The sequence below is a fragment of the Platichthys flesus genome, chromosome 4 (assembly GCF_949316205.1).
Source record: "Platichthys flesus chromosome 4, fPlaFle2.1, whole genome shotgun sequence".
Taxonomy (NCBI): domain Eukaryota; kingdom Metazoa; phylum Chordata; class Actinopteri; order Pleuronectiformes; family Pleuronectidae; genus Platichthys; species Platichthys flesus.
This window is the reverse complement of record NC_084948.1, coordinates 8547398-8569520: the sequence shown is the minus strand read 5'-3', so window position 1 is coordinate 8569520 and position 22123 is coordinate 8547398. Positions and strand designations below refer to the sequence as shown.

The window sequence follows — 22123 nt, the reverse complement described above, 5'->3', positions numbered from 1 at the left end:
AAGAAGCAGCATCTCATGTACTAAGCCCCAATTACTCTGTCAGCAGAGGAACCTGCTTTAGATGTCCCACCCTGTTCTTTAAGGATCCAACAGCTTGAGGTGACACTGTCACAAAAATACTGTACACCGGTGGATTTAATAACCTCCTCACATAGTGATGATCTCTGTATGAGATGATACACTCCTCACAATGATGCAGACACTTTAATGACACTGAACAAGTTGTCAGGAGAGTTGGGAGAATTGATGGCCAGCGCAGCCACATTACACTTTACAGCACAGTTAAAACGGACAGCAGGTGTTTTGACCGAAGACGCGATTATATATCTGTGCTTTTGTGTATGAATCCATTTGTCTCTGTACAGCACAGTAACCTCACACTCACTAGACTAGACCCTCAGGTGATGAAGACACAAGAGCATCAATGACATCCACTCCAGTAAGGAGTAATAACTCAACCAGCTACTTCATATGACAAAGTGTGACAATTGCCATGCAGGCAAACACCTCCACTGACAGCTTAATTATCCTCATTACAGTAGGCGCCTCAACTTTAGGACAATGTAAGGGGATACAAGTGTCTCGTGTTGCCGGCTCAATGGTTCCTGACATTTCAATGTGTTAAAAAGAGCCTGCCTGATCAATTGTGGACATTGTGGAAGCATAATTGTTGCGCTTAGGCTGCAGCATTGACGGAGGTTTATGTGGTAGTACTGTAGTTACCTTTGGGTCTTTGTTACAGGGTGTCTGAAAAGGTCAAAGGATGTGTCATGAGCTGCTGGTTTTCACAGCTGGAGAGGGTTCAACCTTGGTTCAAAGAGTACACCTCAGATGTGGGGTTGAACTGACCTGAGCTATGAACTATATCATTCACAGGATAAAAGTCTCATGTCAACTTTGTAGTGTGCGCCGGATTTTTGTGGCAGATACCATAATTGACAATTAAAAGTAAAATTCTACAGTCAGAGTAGAATTTCCACACTGCGGTTGAATGCCTTCATCAACCAGTGCAGTTTGTGTACATATTTCTACATACTTTTTTATCAAGATTTATATAAAGGTCACTGTAACCTTTACCATTGACAACTGAAACCTAATCACTTTATCTATGCGTCCAAGTGACGACTGATCAAAAGTTGAAGAAATTCCCTCAAGCAGTCTTGATATCACATTCAAGTGGCCAAAAACATGTTTTTGGCCACTTGAAATCTAAAATCTAGTTCAGGCCTGATATTTGCATTGTGAACCTTGACTATGTCTTTATCAATTGTATTCTGCATGTTAACACCAAAGGAATGCCTAGCTTTACATATGTAGTACTTGCAAGAACGTACGTGTGTGGATGTGTTTGTGTACATGCATATATCCTCACATTCTTGCCGTCCAGCAGCTCCTTGCAGCGTTCATTGCGGTTGGAATGAGGAGCCACTTCCGGGTGAACGCAGGTGTGATCTCTGCTGGATAAGATGGTCATTGGAACATTGGAGTAAACAGTGCGTTTCAACTCATGGGCGATCTGAGTTATCTGTTTGTGTGTCCGAGTGCCAAAGAAGATCTTAGGAATCTTCTTTTTGCCATCCTTGTCCTTCCCACTCCCTTTGGCTGAAGCACATGGGCACTGGGAGCAGGGTTCTGGGGCCTGGATGGAGACAAATAAACAGATGTGGTAGTTCATATCTAGCCTGAACAGTGGAGTCCTAGATCTTCGTGAATGGCATAATACCAGCAACTTGCATTTATGATAACACTGTGCAGTTTTAATTACTCTATAAAAAATGACAAAGTGATGGTTGTGTCTTGCCCAGGTAAACTTTAGCATGCAGACTGCGGGAGCCAGAACTAATCACTGACCTGCCTATAAGTAGACGATTGGAACTATCTCTTGAGTTACAGCCACCTATATGGATATGTGTGGCACCACTGCCATCCAGTCAAGTTAGAGGAGATATGCTCACAATCACCACTGTTCCTGAGCTATGATATTGAATAATGGAAAGTGATATTGCTGATTTGATCTGTGTCAGTAAAATCACTTGTGTCAGATACTGCAACAGCCACGGTTCCACTGCACACTATCACTGCACAGAGCGCATTGATTAATTAATGATAAGGCTGGCTGGCTGGCCATTTATGAGACATAACCAACAGTGGCATTTACTTATTCTTAAGGCCACTGTTAATACATTTTCAAACAATCAATCATTTGTACAACAGATGTGTATCAAAGCTTGGAATAAATTAATTCAATCCCTCCTCCTCATTTAAACATAAATCACACAATGTTTTATATATGCAAAAACACAGTTTTCATCTCCATTATAATTTTTTGTATATATATTCTAAATATATATATATATAATACATGTACTATATATATTTAGTACATACAGCTTAATATAAAATGCATTTACATAGCATACACAGCTTTACAATGCAGTATGATACAGAGCGCTAACAACTCATCATCATTACCCAGTGTCTCAATAAGCTTTTTGACAGACTGTGGAGAATGTTTTTGATATGCACATGGAGAAGCATAAAGAATTTGCATCATACATAAGGTGTCCTGTCTCCCTCTACAGCAAGTGACCTTTTCGGGGTCTGAAAGAGGATAGGCTACCATTGTGCTAGCTGGGAAAATGTAGCTGCTACATAATTAGCTGTCCAGTGACGTGGTGGATTCTTTTTCTCAAAGGTGAAGTGGAGCCAGCACCATTTATGAAACTGATCCTGCTTATGTGTTGTGCTCTTTTAAGTGGCGTACTCTTTGACCACTCAGTGCCTCACATACATCATAACAGGCTTCTCAAATCCCGAAATTCAAATAGAATATAGGACAAACTGTTGAATATCGTTTGTAAGTGTTAAAGTATAATATATAAGGTACTGAAGGGTAAAATATATCAATTGTATTGGTAGTAGTAGCAGCAGCAATGGAACTAATATAAATATGCTGAATTGACAAATAAAATACACACACGCTTAAGTTCTGATAACCGATTCCCTTTTGTATCCTGTTCCTGGCCCACAAAATACCTGTAGTGCTCCCACACTAACACATTTCTCATCAAAATGGGAGTTGTGCATCTCAGACAGGGTCCAAATATGGTTTTTGGGCAAGTTGAGCTGCTTCCCTCTTTTGAGGATAAAGGGCTTGAACAGTCCTTACAGGTATGTTTTGATTTATTTTAGCTTTGTTGGTCTTATGAGGTCAGCAAATCATATACTAACTCAAATTTGCCATTTTACTTTCTAATTATGCGATTTGTAAATACAGTAGGGGAGACTGATGATAAACCACTGTTTTCTGAATGGAAAAACAACAGGTTGATGATCTCCAGCAAATGGAGATGGATCAATAGGCAAACCCGGTCTCCACTGCATGGTAACAGACTTTTGTAAAAACACTTTGGCTTATTTTTCAGGGATTCAGAAAATCAATTTTTTTCTTAATGATTAATTCATTTTATTCACAGGCTTAAAAAAAGGCACATCTCTAAATTTCTATAAAATCCCCTGAATGGCTCCATATAAGAATGATTGGTATGTGTTTTCATGCATCACAACTTACGATGGGGATCAGAGGGTAGCACTCCCAATGACAGATGAGTAGCTCCGGTTACCCAAGAGCCCAGATTTTCCACGCTTGTTTCCCCATCAAATATTACAATATGTGGTGGAGTATCGGCCAGAGAGAAGCCTTAGAGAGCCATCTCTCAGAGTTAAGAGGGATAACGAGCCCTGAGCCCATGTGAAAAATAAACAGAGGTGCTGTAGGGCCCCAACACCAGTTCAAGTTACCTTTCTCCTCTTGAACAGTTACGCTTCACAGCCTGGGCCCTTGGCCCGATCACCTTACCTGCTGCTGCCACATTAAATAGAGCCATCCAAATATCCTGCTCCAAGATGGCCAATAATTACTTATTCATTGGCAGGAGGGGAATAAGGGGTGGGCAGGGGCAGAGTAGAAGAGCTTGCTGATGAATAGAGGCCCTTGTCAAAAGCTGCAGCAGGAAACAGCTGACACAAGAGTATCCTTTTACATACCTGCCTTCTGAGATGCCAGGACAACAAGGTTTCAAGCTTGGCCCCACAGCTCAGAGCAGACACCCCCTAGAAAGGAATGCAGATAACTGGCAAAAGGGGCAAACAGGACACCAGCTCGCAACAAGAATATAATGCTTCTTTCAGCACAGAACAATTTCACTGGTGTTACTCTTTGGGTGCCACCTGCAATGACGATGCCATTTATCTATCAAACAACACATTATGTGTGTGAAGTGTTTCCCTATTATCCCAGCATTTACAGGTACACTGTACAGTAAAGGTAAAGTTTCTTCCGGCTTACCTTATCGTGGTATACAGGTTTAATTAGTAACAGTATGCTAAGTTTTGTCTAGCTTGTAAAAGTTCCTTCAGGTATGACAGATTTCTTGGTTTACGCTGCCAGGTGTAAGTGTATGCAATGGCCATAGCTTTCTTGAATTGACAGAACAGAGGTCAGTGGTGTTACTGAAAGCCTCAGAAAATTCACAGGTAGGCTTCTGTTGCTATTCTCCCTGCCAACACCTGATAGATGGAAATCTCACACTCCGGGGGGCCAGTCATAGGGCACAGAGGGGCCGCAGGCAGCGGATCACTATGGTATCACTGGCGCCTCTTGCTGGACGCCAATTTGCTCCTCATTCCACAGCTTTCAAGGGCTTGGAATTCATTCCAATAAGGGTGTGCTTCAATAGCCAATACCTCAGAAGACATGACACTGAACACCCCTTCCTACCGATATGACCACACGGTGCTGGGAGGTACCACTGCAAATATCTGCCCTCCAAAGCACCTGTTTATCCCTCGGGCACAGTAACCAGCGGGTGAACCCCATTCAATATTTATCCCCGTGGCTTTCACAGATCAGCGGCCCAAGCGAGGCAAACCCTCTTAATTAAAACTGGAGCTTGCTTCAAAGGGCTCCATTCAGGCCGTCAGTCAGCACTCACAGGACAAAAGAGCCGGGTTATGTAGCTGCAGGGAAACCAGAGACGGACGCGCTTTTTCAACTTCACTTTCCCTCCTCCTCTTTTTCCACCTCCCGTCATCCATAGATCTCAATCCAAGCAACACACCTGTGGCAGGTTTAGACGCAGTTGTGAAAGTTCAACCATTCCTGTGAACAGTAGTTTATGGTTCAACATGTACTGATTATGGGTAACCTGTTGGTGTCTGGAACCTGTAGAGAATTCAGGAACCTTGATTGTTCACCAGAAAGAGCATCTTAATACCTTAAGGAACATGATGTTACTTGTTGCACCTGCTTTGGTGGCGTCTTAGTGCAGCAATGGGTTGAAATTACATAGACTTTCAACTTGCACCTCAAAATAATTCATCAAGATTGTTCTAACAAATCATCAACATTTTCCTGAGACCTTTCAAGTATTGGAGATACTTTCAGCAGTAAGTTCATGATCTCCAGCTAGTAAAGGGTACATTCTAGATTACAATACAGCAGTGCTGAAACAAATCTAGAGATGTTAATATTGTTAATTTGATTAACGGATCAACAGTTAACATATCAGCATCTACTTTGATAACTCATTAATTTTTGTTAAATATTTTTTCATGTTTTAAATATGATAGTCAGTCTTGAAAAAGATGACAATGAATAATCTGCAGATATGAAAGAAATACACATCATCACAACTGGTCCAGTCAAATAGAATTGTAAAAGCTGTCTGGATAAACACAGACTGGTTTACATGTACTAACCTGTTTCTTAATTTGATAAAACAAAGTAAACTGTTTATAATAACAATGCATTTATAATCTTGGTATTCTGTTCAAACAAGAATCTGTTTGTAGAAAATGAATGTTCAAATTTCGTATATTTCCAGCATTTACATGCCTTTCGTTTCGTGGAGCGTAGCGCCACCCAGTGGTGGCAATGAATGATGATTCTGACCATATTGCTTACATGGTGAGTGACAGGGTGCAGCAGACTTTTTCACAAGGGCATTTTTACATCTGTAGCAGCAAAAACACAAATAACAATAATAATAACGACTTTGTTCAAGTTAAATGTCTTGATAGTGGAGACGGAGGAACATTTCAGAGCAGTCTTTTGGACATTTCACTGCAGGACAAGCCAAAGTGTAATAACTTTACATTAACAATATGCTTTAGTTCCATGTTAGTGCCTTGATGTTGTGCATGCTGGCTGAGATAAACAGCTCACTGAGACTCACTAATGATCACAATTATTTACACTTGCTTTTTAAGGTTTATTAAGTAATTTGATCTGTTAATAATAGTGTATATTGAAGATGGTATCCATATATATGTTCCATTCATATTTTAGCATTTCTTAACTAAATTACTCGTATTTGGTTAAATATTCTAGGATCATGTGTTCCTACTAGACGGAGTCTGGAATGTAGGTGCATGATGCCCATATATTTTTCAGCATTATCAAGGTTGGTCCACAGTATATTTAAGAAAGAAATACATGGACATTACTGCCCCCATGTGGCAGTTAACTTATGACTGGTTTAAGTGTGCTTTTCTGTCTGGAGTGCACTCACGCTCCATGATGAGGGTAAACCGGTCAGGGGGCTGTTTGGCTGTGTGGCCCAACTGGGCCCTGGAGGCTGGTTTTCTTGCTCCGGCTCATCATCTATGAAGATCACTCCCCTCTCCAGGCGCTTCCTCTTCCGGCTCTGAGGACACTTTACATTAATGAACTACACATTACTTAACATGTACATTACAACCAGTACAAACCAGTCTTGCTGAAATGTACTGATTGACTTTTAGTCACTGTGATGCCAGTTAATTTGTCCCTCAAACTCTTGGATATAAAATACCATAATTTCATTATTCTATCTGGGATTTTTCGAAGTCAACGACCTTGATCTTTGACAATTGAAATATAATTAGTTCATACTCGAGTCCTAATGAATATTTGTGCCGTTACACAGTTCAGACATGTGTTTATTAAATACATATGCATATATATGAATTTACAGTATGTCATTGTCTGGCAGTAATATTGTGCATTGCATCTTGATTCACCTATATCTAGGTAACATTGTAACGGTGACCAACACATTGTGACAGTACTCTACTGTTAAATATCAATAATACAATTTAATCAAACTACTACAGGTATTACTTTTCCTTATTTTACACCACGAGGCAGAGAGTACATCCATATATCCTCCGCATACAGTATATCAAAGTGAATTATGTAAAAATGTACTAAGGTATCTACGAAGCGTCGAGGATTACCTCTTGCTCAGCGTCCCGAAGGCGTTTCCTTTCTGGCTGGAAGTCATCGTCGTTGTTGCAGTCAGAGCTCAGGGAAGACTGGAACTTCTCAGACAGGCGGGAGGCTATGGATTGCCTCTTGGACTGTGGCTCCTTTGGTGACAGCACTATAACAATATAAATATGTTTGGAACATATACAGTAACATAAATTAGCATGTTTGAGCAAACGGCTTAGATCTTATTTGTGTAGAAAAGGTCAAGTCAGGTCTAGTCTTAATTCTGATGACATATTATAAAACAGGCAAGAAAACGCAACTCCTCAGGTATAAAGTAACTTTCAAAATATCTAAATATTTTAAGCAGTGAAATACTTTTTTGGAAACATAACCTTATTGTTATACTAACCTGTAAATATACAGCGACTTTATGTAATTAGAAATGTGGTACTTCTGAGTACTGGTGTAATGATTCATTGAATGACTCATCAAACTTGATAGTTGAGATTCCACTGAGCTGACTCAACAATGGTAACAAAGCAGGGAGTGTGGAAGAACCAGTGGCTGCATTTTCTTGTCTGTAATCCCTTGAGAACCCACACAGAATTATACACGGTTCCTACTGTGACAGCTATGACTATAATATGTGATTGCATTTTCCATTTATAGGATCATTATATTTAATTAACACGATTATTGCATCAATGCGTTGAGGTAAATTCACTGGTGTGGTCCCTGGAGTCGCTAAAACACAGACATTCCTATCTCCAGTTATTTTATCTGAATGTTTCTGAACACAATTTCCAGAGATGTTGCTTCATCACAACATATGGCAATAGTGCAATATATAACTGCACACATCATGACAGAGGATAGTATCCATATATCTAAATGGTTCATGAGGAGATTTACACCCGTCAAAACAATCATTTTACCAGTAAAACAGACAATTTTTCTGTGTCTCTGATTTGACGATTAAACTGAGGACCAACAGACTTACAATGCTTAAGTTCCAGGACTGACAATACCTTCCTGGTTGAATGACAGAAAAAACAGTCAAGAGAAACAAAGTATTGGGAGTCCACTGGATAAACCTGTCACTGTCTATTCAGAGTGCTTATCCCCACTAGTTCATTTTTTCTAGTCAGTGGAAATCCAAAGTGAACACAGGTTGAGGAAGATGTATTTGTGATGAACATTCAAATGGTACAACAGACAAAAGTGGGACAGAAAGACACTTACAATGTGCAGGTGTGGGGGGCAAATGCAGTGCAATCTTCTGATCTTTAAGCGGTGACACAGTGAGGTCCACAACAGCGGGTTGGACTTCTACTGTGGCCGACACCGGTGAAGGTTTGCTGTGGCACACACACTGGCAGTATGTGTTGACATCTGGCTTCTTACAAGTGTCGGACTGGTTCTTAGCGTCCACTGGGTTTCCACCTTCCTGCAGCTTAGCTGTCAACACAAAATGGAAGACAGTTATAACAGTGACATTGAGTCTGTATATGGGGTAAGCGTGTGAAATGGTAAAGTATTATTGAGGTCAACGCCAAGACTTCCTTGCTGGAGGCAAAAACACGAGTATAGCGATATTGTAACTGAGGTTATTTACACTCAGTAATGAAAAAAAGGAGTTTCAGCACAGTGAGGTATTTCCAATCTTACATGATATTACCGTTTTATAGAGATTATATATATACATATATTTGTAAACAAGAAAACATATAGAAAGAAAAATATCTACAATGCGGCTAAATGGTTTTTAAATAATCGAAAGCTTTAAGATCAGAAAAACACCAACATAAAGTTCACCATGTTATTACAAATACATAGCATACTTATATGGATAGTGTGTGGGTGGGGGAACCATTGCATATGAAGCAATTTATAAAGAAAGAACACGGGGAAGTGCAAATCTGTGTAACTGATTTTCAACTTAAAAGCTTTGCCTTGGAGGATATTGAGACCATCTTCTCTCAGGCTTACCCAACTGAGCCCGCTGCCAGCCCAGAGCAGAGCAGAGCAAGGCTAAGCTTTTTCCACTTCCTGTGGGACTCTCCAGCAAACAGTGATTCCCATAGTTCAGCCCACGGACAATCTGCAGACAAGATACACACACTTACAGTCAGTTAAAACAGTCAATAAGTGCAAAATCTCTATATACCACACCACAATTTAAGACGCGACTAGTTTGTTTCCCTCTGTGCACCTTCTCCATGCATTGCTTTAAAGACAACACATATCAAAGCACAATATGTAATCAATCCATATCAACAATAATCAGACCCCAAATCTATGAAAAGTAAGTTTTGGTCAGATATTGTGGCAAACTAACAAAACAGTAGATAATTCATTAAAGAGCTGAGGCTCAGCTTAAATTTGAGGAGCTCTGACACATTAGACTCAAACGCAAAGATGTTATTTTATTATGTCATCACTCAGCTTCATCTCCCTCCAGAGTCCAGTGATAGAGTTAAGTCTCTTCTTGACATGACTCCAGGAAGAAAAGCCTGGATGGCAAAAGGCCGTCCTCAGTTAAACCACAGTAAAACAGATGTGGTCTTGTTTGGACCCCATTCCCATCCGGGGTATAGAGAATAATTTAGGGCCCCTCGCACCTAACTTAAATACCCAAGTTAAAAATCTTGGTGTCACCTTTGAGCCTGTGTTGACATTTAACATAGCAGCACTGTTGTTATGGGCTGTTACTTTCAACTAAGAAATATTGCTAAAACGTAACCCTTCCTTTCTCAACAACCTGAAGATACCTTCATCACATCACAACTGGATAATTACAACGATAATTACATCGCCCTCTTTTCATACATTAGCTAATCATCCCTGTTTAGCCCTCAAACAATCTCACCTGTACTTGGATCTCTACACTGGCTCCCAGAGAAGTACAGGATTCCGTCAAATATTCTTTTGTTTGTTTTTAGAAGAGGCTTTAAATGGCCTGCCCCCAAAACTTTTCTAAGCTTCTCTTCCCCGGTTCCACCCGTACAAATCTCTTTGTAGTCTGAGAATGGTCCAAAGAGAAAAGGCACACAACATACAATGGCCTAGCACCCTCCCCTGGGTCTGGGTGCAGCTCAAAGCTAAAACTCCCCTGAATTAGAAAAATGAATTTAAAATAAAAAATCCCCATGCTGACTGTCTCGCTCTGCCTACCACAAATACTGGTTTAATTGAGTCTTATTGGATCAGACATTTTTCAACCATGACCCTTTTTGTCACTGCTCTGTCTTTGTTTGTATGTCTTCTATGCTTATCTATATGTGTAATCCACTGCCACTCTGTTACCTTGTCTTGCTTTGTCACCTTATATCATTAATAATAATAAAAAAAGAGATAAAGATACTCATTATTTTATAGATTCATATTATCAATGAATACATTGTTATGTATTTAAGTCATTATTTTGAGAAGATGTGAGGCTCTCTTTAAATAATGCTTCAGTATCCAAATATGACAAAGAACAATGAATATTTTTGAGGCAATTTTTCATTAAAATGCATAGGATCCTTTTTCCACATCAGTGACAGATTGGACTTCCACCTGTAGTTGAACATTTGACAGCCAGGGTGTGAACCGGTTCAGAGTCGATAGCTGTTACAGTGTCCTACAATGCCTAGTTTGCACAAATAGAACCAGGAGATTTGGAACTAAATAAACAAACTGTATTTGATTTGTCAAGATAGTGTAAAGACTGAATCCAGTCCAGACACAGCTGCAGTAGAATGCTGAGACCCAACTGTCCAACTAGCTTGACTGTGATTATAATAAAGGGCTGAAATGATCACAAGCATAAACTGCACAAAAAGCCTTCATCACAAGAGGTGATAATCATGTCACATCACCTCCTAACTGCATTGCAACTGAACAAATATGAAACACAGTACAACTTGAATGAAAATCCAATGAAGAAGATCTCTGAAACAGAAGATGCACAGGTGAGTGGGCAGGGTGCTACTCACTGAATTCATCATGGCCAGCTGGGAAGGATAGGCCTTACAGGGGAAGTTGATCTTCACCCCTCCAATGGTGTACTCCACTGGGGACTTCGCCATGTTCCTCTGCGTCCCTCTGACGTGTCTGAACGAGCAGGAAACATATCTGATAAACCTGGTATTAGCCTCCTAGCATCCAGACACACGCTGTTAGCAAAGCCCCGGTTAATAATCCATTGACTCTCGAGCTAATGTGGCTAAGATTTAAATCACAAACTGAAAGTTGAACAAATGTCACTGCCGGTGGTGTATCCTGCTGTTGTCACCTACCTGAGGTCCGATACAGGTCACTCGTTAACTAATTTCCTCCACTTTACTTTAGGTACTGTTGACATCCATCTTAAACGGCGCCCACTGTACACAAACACACGTTCTGTCAGGATTAACCACGAGCCGTGTCAGTCCACTCCTCCGCTCATTATCTTTCCCGCTCTCCAAATTCACAAGAATACGCTTGACAGGAAGTGAGACCAGTGGTACTTCCTGAAGTTGCTTTAAAAACAAAACCCCTTTTGTGAGAAATTGCAGGAAGTGTCGCTTAATGTGCTCTGTGAAAATCCTTTGGATGAGTTTAGTCTTACACGGGAAGTATTATCTGGGTACAGAACAACACCAACACCGATGGTAAGTAGCGATTATTACGTTTATATTTTGAGGCTGTAGTGTGACAACCACAACTTGACTTTACGGAAGTACTGTAGCGGAAGTAAACATCAGCATGGTCCCGGTCTTAAGGGACATGCAGAGACAGTACCTGGGCATTCCCTGCTGTCACATTTCTCAACGACTGTTGTGGAGTCCTAGAGGAAATACCTAAGGGAACAGTTATGAAGCAGTGATGAGAAAAAAGGATTATTGTGTTTTATTGATTAGACTTGTAACTTGTATGTTCTAGGTATCAGATAATCCAAAATTCATTTGATATTCCAAAATGAAGTCACATGATCTACCCAAAGTGAATGAGAACAATACAAAAGTATTTTTTAGACTTTTCAAGCCTCAACAGATTGATCCCAATAATAGAAGACATGGTTTGGTTTCTTTCTCATAATCTACAAATAATGTATAAAGTTTATCCGGCTTATCGGTTAGTATAATTTACATTAAGCCAGAGTGCCTCAGACCAGCAATAACATACTATTGTTTTGTGTTGAACTACAATATGGTATGAATCAATGTTAAAAAATAAGAACAAACGAAAAAATCAATATAACATCTCACATTTTAGGGAAAGTACTCCAATACTGTGATATCATGTGAATTAAACCATGTATTGATGTAAACATATATGTGCATATGTATATTAATATACATACTGAGGTGGGGGATGGGTTTGGCTGTGACGTTTGTGCGAAACACCAAAGAAAAGGTTTTTTTTTTTCCACAGTACTCATGCACTTTTCTGCTGTTAGTTCAGCCATTTGAACCAGGTCTGTCTAAATAAATGAGTAGACTACAATTTATGAGAGTATATCAAAACAATAGAGGGATCCCAAATGAAATAAGAGACTGTATTTGCAACAAGAACAAATCACTGATGACCATTATCATTCCTTCCACATCGTCACTCAATATTGCAAAACATTCTTGAACCATATCCGTGATGCTACAGAGTCCTGTTCTCAATGCATATACATCATAAATCTAACAAGATTTTACAAAGATTGTGACGTCCGTCGTGTCTGTGTAATGATTTTTATTCTCTTGCAATAAATAGAAATCATGGACGTAGATCATGTGACAAAACATATAATAAAAGACTTCTTATTCCTATATTTAACCATCAGAGGCAAAACAGGACAATGCTATGTTCTGCAAAGACAACACACTCATCCCGACAAGGATTCTGTTCTGCTTTAGTCCAAAATAATTTGATTAATTGTGCTGAGACATTCTCAATTTAGACCCCAGTCTGGTCATACAATTTTAGCTACATCATTTTCTCAGGAAAAATAATCACTTCATATTGCTATTACGTCACCATAATAGTGCAAAACTATTATTTTAATCCATGCAGAGTGTATTTACTCACAAATGAACCTTGTGCATTCATCAGTAACAACACCACCACAGCTATGGGAGGAAGGGGGGCCAAATAATCATGATTGTAAACAACATGATTTATGTTTCCCCCTCCACACTGGTGTCGTTCAGCAAACAGAGAGGGAGAAATCCCGAACTGTAGAGACAGATCCAGCACAGTGTGTAGATGGTGAAAGACATTCTTGGAAACACAGAAAATCTCTCCCTGATACATGAATGTGTAGAGCAGGCTCAGAGGAGGAGTAGACACGAATAAATCAACTGAACTTCTTAATTACAAATTACAACAATGACTGCTGGGATGCTTTCATCCCTTAAGATGCTATTGTGCAATTTAAAAAACAAAGGCAGATGTGTTACTTCAAAGTGTACTCTCAAACAAAAGTATACTCTAAAAAAAAAGTGTACTCTCAAACAAAAGTATACTCTAAAAAAAAAGTGTACTCTCAAACAAAAGTATACTCTCAAACAAAAGAACATGCCACCAACACCTATTATATATTTGTCAAAATACATGATGTAATAGCCTACTGGTTTGTGGATGTAGCAGCACCTTCATATTCAAGACAAATCTCCAGTGATTAAATAAAATGATAAAGATAATAAACATAGAGAAATAAGCTAAAATATTGGGTGTACACACTGGTATCTGGAAGTAGTGAGGAGAGCAGATGGATGCTGTGGTGGTGGAGCTCATCTAAAAGGGATTTTCAAGTTTGATAATTATACAATAAAACAATGTATAAAAAATATATATTTTGGTTTTCAATTAAGTTATCCTTACATCTCAAAAGTCAACTATAAAATGCATAATATTTACACCAGCATCATTTGTTGGACTTACTTCTTCTTATTGTTTGCAGACAGAGGGGAATCAAGATTTCTGAGAGGAATTTTAAAACAACAACACACAATGATATTGAGCAAGACAAGTCTTTCAATAACCTGAAGAGAAAGTTTAGTGAGAAGAACTGCAAACATGGGCGACAGAAATGTCACAGGAGACAAGGGGCAGTGGAGTGCTTTCTGAGTCGAGTCCAGTGTCGCTCACTTGGACCACACTGGAAGTGTGAGCGGTGCGTGGGTATCGCGTATTATTTGTCAAAAATATCAAAATATAAATATTTGCAACACTACCTCTTACTGTTTGAAGAAGAAACATTACAGCATTTCTGTTGACAGAATCCATTAACTTATTTTAACAAGCTTCTATTTTTTAGGACTGAAAGATGAATGGATTAGTCTTAGTATCAAGTTGAGTAAATAGTCTACTTTTACTAGATGAAATACAGTAGTCCTCAGCCATTTTCAGACCTGACCTGCACGTAAAATACAGAGAATTGGCTATGGAGTTCTCTGTACAGAGAACCTCCCACTTAACACAGTGGCAGGTTCTCTGCACAGACGCAACAAATCAATCTGCATTATTCAACGTATTAACCCTGCTGCGCAGATCACATGGTTTTCCAGACACAAGTGTGGGCTCCCCGCTCCCTGTGTGAACAAAAAACATGAAGAAGATGCAGCTGTCACGTATCCCACACACATCCAGTGTGGCCCGGATGTAAGTCACCAAAGAAGAGTCTTAGTCCAGTCCCCATCACCCCATCCTTGTCATCAAGGCTAAATTTGAGTTGAGCATCTTCAAATATAAACCTAAAACCTCGGACCTGAGACCTAGGGCACATAGAATTTCAAACCCATGTTTACCCAAGTCAAACAGAGCCTGGGTCCAATTTAACATGATGTAAGGTTAGGAGGTGAGTCCTGGACTCAAGCATTACACCGTATTTCAGTACACACACACAGTGGTCTTGTTATGCTGTTTGAGAATGGGAGAGACATTATTGGACTCTTTTTGTTTCTTTCCTGTGTCGTGTCGGACCTTGGGATGCCTGACGGCAGTCCTGCGCCGTACTCTCTTTGCTGAAAGGCCTGTTGATGATCCATCATTAGTTCTTTTGCTGCTGGGTTTCCAGCTGCCAGCTGTCCTGTCAGTGGGACACGACTGACCAGGCAGGTCTGTACTACTGTTTGGACACAGTGGAGTCAGAGTAAACGGGTCAGACAGATTCACGTGGTACAGGCTTCCATTTCCTGATAGGCCATCCTGTCGCTCCAGGGCAGGGAGGAGCTCACATGTAGCAGGAGAGTCTTCCTCTGGAGGCCGCTGCAACAGAACAGAAACGAAAAAACAGGGATGATAAACTTCAGTTATAACTTGTGTTGGTCAGCATTCAATTTTACAACATAAAACTAGAATTACCACCCTATGGTTGTATACCAGTTCATTCTCAGTCTACATACAGACATTCAGATATTTTGTGACAGTTGATTTTGTAACAATTAATAATTAATAATAGGAATTTAAGGGAATCTATTCAGCAAGATCCTAAAGACAGATTTTAAATATTATGTTCAAGGGAGCTAAAACATGATAGTGAGGCCATTGTATCCTTGACCTTTGAACCTTCAAATCTAATCAGTTAATCCAAGAGTCTAAGTGAAATTTTGTGCCAAATTTGGAAGGACTAGTGCAGTGCCCATTCTAACAAGTGGTAATACTATCCCCAGTTGGACCTTGTTACTGCCCGCTGTTGTACTGTAGTTCATCTGAGGATGTAGAAGAAGACATGTTCAACTCAGTCTACAACCTAAAGGCAAACTTCCCCCCCCCCACTGACTGCTACCGAGAAACTGGACGCCGGTTTATTCAATTTGTAGTAGTTAGATTCTCTTATGGTGCTCTTCAAATAACACATTCACAAGGCAAAGAAATGTCTTTTACGAGGTCAAAGGAACATAGACCTCCAAATTCTAATCAGGTCAAAGTGAATGCTTGTCAAATAATGCCAGATGTAATGAAATTCTAAATACGTGTTTCTTAAATATCATGTTCACAAGAACGTGAGGTCACCGTGACCCTTGATTCTTGGGATATGATGTTCACAAGAATGGGAAGAAAGGATGGACAAGCAAAGAATATAATGCTTTCATCCACTTGCTGTCCCAGGCCCAAAGGCATTATAATTTATAGCAACTGGAATAATGGGAACGTTTTTGAAATTGAGCAGCAGCAGCACAAATGACAAATATAAGAAAATAAAGGAAACTTCCTGGTTGTCTGAGCAGCGGCCTACAGACAGATGTACATATATTGTGTTGCACTCTTCTCGATGGGTGTCTTGCCCTCACCTGAAGAAGAGGGGTGTCAGCCCGAGATACGGAGGTGGGAGGACACTGGGACACCTTGGCTAGGTCGAGAAGCACCTCCTCAAGGTGCAGGGTGTCCTGGGACGTGCCAGGCTCCTGCAGGTCGATTACAATGGCACTGGTGTTATCAGCGCGCAACATCCTCTGGCGCCATCGCAGAAGAGCATGGCTAACAAGCTGCCGGGCACTTGATACCCCACACGGTGCCTGAAGCAGAGAAGGCTGTTATTACACTGACATGGTCTGGTATCAGGTGAGTGTTAGTCGTTTAAAAAGCATTATAGGGTCTTTAGGACATGTTTGCGTCTCTAATCTTTACCCTGCAAAAGACCATAGACAAGGCAGTGCATTCAAAGAGTTTCAAATATAGTAACCTACCTAGCCACAATTATCATGAGGAAGGCTACAAAAATATCTATTTAGCCACAGAAGCCTCCATGATTCTTACATGGAAGAAGTTTATGTCAATGTGAGCAATCACTGGAGAAGGTACTTGATAAGAGATTTGACCAAGAACACAATGGTCCTGCTGAGTTCAAGATATTCTGTGTGTAGGTGGAAGAAACAACCATCACTGCAGCACTCCACTGATTGTTAAGAGTAGAATGATAAGGGAACTTTCACAAATTAGTTTAACATAAGGCTGCAATATAACAAAATGTGACAGATGAAAGGTGTCGAAATACTCCAGACTAAGCTATCATTTAATTCTAAAGTTGTAGATCACACTCACCATCTCATCATTGTTGTTCTGACACATGGAGACGGCCTCTTGAGGTGGCACCATGTTCCACAGACCATCACTGCCTAGGATGATGTAGCGGTGTTTTCTGGGGTCGAGAGTCACCACACTAGTGTCTGGCTCCGGAGAAACCACAAACTCCCCGCTGTAGAAGTCATAGCTCCACAAATCACCTGTTGTATGAGGAGAGATGCTGAGTCATATATATCACTATAAGTGCTTGATTACCATATCCGAAGTACAAAGCTTCTGTATGATAGTCCCATAACTTGAAGGGAAAAGGTAACTGGGTTTTTTAGGATATGACTCCGCTCGCTTTCTTCCTTTCTCTCTAGCACTGACACACACACCGACATACACACTCAGACACTTAGACCTGTGTAAACTCACACCAAATAACGACATTTAAATCAAAGTTTGACAGGAAAAATATCGCACATCACAGGTTGTTTGAGTTGGGCAATTCAGGTTTTTCCCACATCTTAATGTGAACAAAACTGTTGTCAGACATATTCAATTATCAGACCCATCCCAAGGAAAAGATTCTTTAACTTGGTCTGATAAATTCATTTATGACCCTAAATGAACAATATGCAGCAGATCATTTATCATAATTAAGAAAGGAAAAACAAACGAGATTATATAGTTTAACATCATTATGCCGGAGAGATAAGTACGACCCGTATCGTCTTATCCGTGTAGCTGTGCACGATAGCGCGAGGAGCATGCAGTCTGACCATTGTGGCCATCGTGGACAAGAGGTAAAGAGGAAGAGAGTTAACCTTACATCTCTGATAAGTCATAGCTCTTAAACCTGGTTTTAAATCAATTGAGTGTTTTGTTGTTTTATTATTTTCTGAGACAGTTCTAACGCTTTAGAAAAATTAAGACATTATTTCAGTCATTCAGTGGTGCTGCCTTGTTATAAGGCTATTTTCCGAGAAGACTGTAATGACTCCTTTTCTTACCTAGAGCTCGGGCTACTGCCAAGAATGGTATCTGGTCAATGACCGTGCTACGACGGACTGGGCCATTGTGACTTAGCCGTGGCCTCTTCCAGACGACCCGGTTCACACCTGATTTCTTGATCACACTGCAGAAACAAAACAGAAAAGCAGATTAATATATAAATGTTACACAAGTAACATAAATATAAGAGCACTGAAAGAAGCTCATTACACAAGTATCTGATATCTAAGAGAAATTCGCTATTTTGTAATGTGAGTCACAGCTGATGTCTAGCACCTTCTATTTTTATATACAGATAACTGACACACATGTTATTCAGTGATGCAAAATTCAGTATCATCCAGAGTAAATGGGAAGATTGCAATGCCTAACCACTTGCTGATGAAAAATACAGAGGTTTCAGTGTATATTTTGTATTTTTGAAAATTTTATTTTTATTTCTTTATGTCCTTTATCCCAAGGACATTACCTGAAGAGGAGAGAACAACTTATGAAGACATGGTCATGATGTTTTATCAACATCAACAAGAACTCATTTAAGAACAACACCTCAGACGATACTGTTGAATGAAGCCCATTAGGGTATGGTATGATAAAAAGAGAGACATTCCTTTGTTTCAGCTGTTTATTTTATATAGTTAGGGGTGGTTGGGGGTGCTGACTCATTAGGATGAATATGCTGTAAGAGGATTTTTCCGCAAATAAAATAAAAAAAAATATTCAAAGTAGCAAAATTAGCCATTAGTGTTCCAGAAGGTTAAAAAAAAGAGGAACAGAAGAACTGCATGTCTGAAAGCAGCTTTAGTGACAGCAGCATTTGTCGGAGAATAAACGTTGTATGTTCTCAGCAATGATGGATAAATGAGGTGGGCTACATCAGGAAAGACTAATAATATTAGAAAAGTGCAGAGGCCATACCTTCCTCCCAGACCTTCAATACGCTCCCTCTCTCTGGGCAGCTCGGGTTTGTGGTCTTGTGTCACTTCCACAGCTCTGATGAATGGAAGTGAGGGGTCATCCTGGATCCCTAGAACCACTGCCGAATCCCCAACATGAGCCACATACATGCGATTTCCTCGGATAACCACTACGCTGGCTGTGGTGCCTGATGTGCTAGGAAGGCCTGTGAGTGTCTTTGGCCATTCAGCTGAGAAAATGAAAGACAGACAAATATATTTAGTATGCTTTTAAACATCTGCTCCTTATAAACTACTTACTTTAAACTCCAGAAGAAACATGGTCCAACAAATGATTTTGTGTTTATTTATTGCTAATCTCCTTTACAGATCATTTGTTATGAATTGAAATCAACACTGTGGCCTTAAGGTCAGTTTACTGGACCCAGGCTGACCTGGAGGGGGTCTGCAATGTGTTATCAGGTCAAACATGTGGCTCACTCACACACACAGTGTCTGTGAAACACTCTCTGTCTACAGCAGCTGGAGAACAGCTTACTTGTCCAGACACGTCCAGGCTGACACTTGAACAGAATCCTGCTGCGTGTAATGCTGCGTGTAAGACACAGCACATACAGGCTATTACACTAAACAGGTTCTTCAAATCAGTAATAACACATGTAGTAAGTCCAAATAACAGATGGAATATATGACAACAACATTATACACAATCTACTGTGGCAGGCTTTGCATGAAGTGAACTGAATGTTAGTTCTGGTGTCTTATACTGTCCAAACCTCAGCTCCCATTGAATATCTGTATTTGTATAGCAGTAAAAAGAAAAGCTGGACACTGAATCCACTGGCACTTGGACAGTTTTCAGACCTTCACAACCAAAACAAGAGACACTCTTAACTTATTGTTAAACTCTGTTTTGGTTTGCTGTGCAGCCCTCTTCACCCTCTGGTCTAAAGTTGGTGGAGGGTGTAGGCCACAGTCTAGTACAGGATTTACAGGTTTGAATCCATCTCTGCGCTGATCCACCCAGTGATGTACATGTGGACTACACCACTGTATAGGCAGCTGATACATGTATATGTCAGAACTTGGGAAAGTGAGGGTAAACCTACGCAGCTTCTTCCACATAGCGTGGTGACAGGCAACAAACCCCTTGCGTATAGCAGACGACACCTCCCGGTCACAGTCGGACCAGAAGCCCCGCTGCTTCTTCATGAACTCCCACAAATAGTCCCGTGCAAACTGCGCAGCCTCACGACCGCCGTGACCGTCAAACACGGCGAAGAACGCCACGGAGCGGCGGGAGCGACCGGGCTGAGCCGGCGGGGTGCTCGATGAACATATGTCCGCTGGTTCCTCCGTCCGTTCGGGTTCGGGGGTTTCCTGTAAAGCCTGCGGGGACTCTGGGGGTTCTCCAGCCCGGCGTGGATGTCCGACCTCCGGCTGGGAGGGGACCGCACAGTCTCGCCCGCCGCTCTCCTCCGACTCCCTCGACGTCGGCTCATCTTCCCCCGGCTCGGGCTCCACTATGATCTCGGTCACATCTTCCATGTATCTCCTCCCTCCTTGGTCGGTGTACACACTCACTCGCATCAATAATGCGTTTTCCATGTCTCCGGAAATAACTCACGCCCCAAGTGTTTGGTATTGTTCGCATATAGGAGGAGAAGAGACGAGAGTTTATTGCAGCGAGACGTCCAGCCTTTGTTTATGTCCCAGCGTAGTAGGCATGCTCAAAAGTCATGACGTAACTGGCTGACTTCTTCTAGCTCGAAGACATGTCCCGGCTTGGGACCGCTGCTGCCATCTAGAGGAAGCACTTTCAGAGACTAAAGACGATAGAGTAAAAAATCCAATAAAGAATAAAAACAAGATATTGGGAATAAAGTCGAAGTATCAGGAAAAAAGGAAAACATTGTTGAAAATACTTTCAAGCTAAAACAGAGATAGTTTTTTATTTGCATTTCCTGTTAATAAAGTCAAATTGTTGAGAATAAAGACAACTCCTCAGGTCCATCAAATCCAGTAAGAGGAGAGCCAGGTGCCACAGTGTTTGGATTATCCTTTGACTCCCAGCTTTGATTAATACCCAAACTGTGAAACCACAACAATGGGAGTCTTTGATTGGAGCAATTTTCTTCATAGCATCTGTGATTGGTGATCATTTGCAAACAATATGGGAGATTACAGAGGAATACTGGACTCCCTGGAAAATATTTGTCATGAAGCAGAACATTTATGGTAATACAACCAAACTAAGTCTTTAACACCAATATTTGTGAAAAAGAAAAATCAAGAGAAATTCACTATTAGAAAGGCAAAAAGTAAAATACTATAACTAAAGTAACAAGTAAAAATCGTACTTTATACCAGTCAGGTACATATAGGCACGGTAAGGGCCGGCCCCAGGCAATGTTGGCGCCCTATGCGAGATTTCAAATTGGCCTCCCCCAACATACACATGCAAACTGTCATGTATCCCTAATAACTTGTGGACTGTATACAGATGCACACACAAGCAGACAAATTTGTAAGCTATAAAAAAAAATACAAATATATAATTAAAAAATAGGGGCAGTATTACTTGAGTCTGCGGACTCAGTTGAAACTTCTCTTAGAATCTGAGACTTTATTTTGAAAAGTTGTGAACTCCTGTCTGAATTGATTTTGTCAATTGATTAACAAACATCTGAAATAGCTGACATGTATGTATGAAAAAAATAATACCAGTTCAGTAAATCATTCAAACTTCTATACAAGCCAGATATGTTTATTGGGCCTTAGTATTCGCAGAAGAACATGCCGTCCACAAACACCCTCCATCCTCCCCGGTCTTATGCCTTTCAGTAAAAAGCTCTGCACACAACCTCCAGCACACACAAAATAAAAAGTGACATTGTAAAAATGTTTGAGGATGACTCACTAATGACAAGGATACAAGAAGCCCCTGAGCATCAACACAATTTAGAAAACA

At 40.5% G+C, this 22123-nt stretch overlaps 2 protein-coding genes across 3 annotated transcripts in view; both read right to left on the bottom strand.

Moving 5' to 3' along the window:
* Window positions 1-11691, bottom strand: part of brip1 (BRCA1 interacting helicase 1) — a 34846-nt gene extending 23155 nt beyond the window's left edge. The window contains exons 1-7 of one of the 2 annotated variants that reach the window (XM_062386177.1): window positions 11539-11691; window positions 11236-11353; window positions 9245-9356; window positions 8498-8713; window positions 7279-7424; window positions 6573-6716; window positions 1373-1639 (exon numbers count right to left, since the gene is read on the bottom strand). In XM_062386177.1, the coding sequence (XP_062242161.1) occupies window positions 1373-1639; window positions 6573-6716; window positions 7279-7424; window positions 8498-8713; window positions 9245-9356; window positions 11236-11328 (978 nt within the window). In that variant the 5' untranslated portion in view covers window positions 11329-11353; window positions 11539-11691. The remainder of the gene's footprint in view (window positions 1-1372; window positions 1640-6572; window positions 6717-7278; window positions 7425-8497; window positions 8714-9244; window positions 9357-11235; window positions 11354-11538) is intronic. The other variant, XM_062386178.1, reaches the window with a different exon arrangement.
* A 1069-nt stretch (window positions 11692-12760) lies between these two features.
* LOC133951921 (protein phosphatase 1D-like) lies at window positions 12761-20872 on the bottom strand. Its single transcript, XM_062386179.1, has 6 exons — window positions 20262-20872; window positions 19154-19382; window positions 18235-18359; window positions 17258-17439; window positions 16507-16731; window positions 12761-15481 (listed from the first exon to the last, which is right to left on the bottom strand). Exons 1-6 carry the CDS (start codon window positions 20758-20760, stop codon window positions 15104-15106), a joined length of 1638 nt encoding a protein of 545 aa, XP_062242163.1. The 5' UTR covers window positions 20761-20872; the 3' UTR covers window positions 12761-15103.
* Between the last annotated feature and the right edge of the window lie 1251 nt (window positions 20873-22123).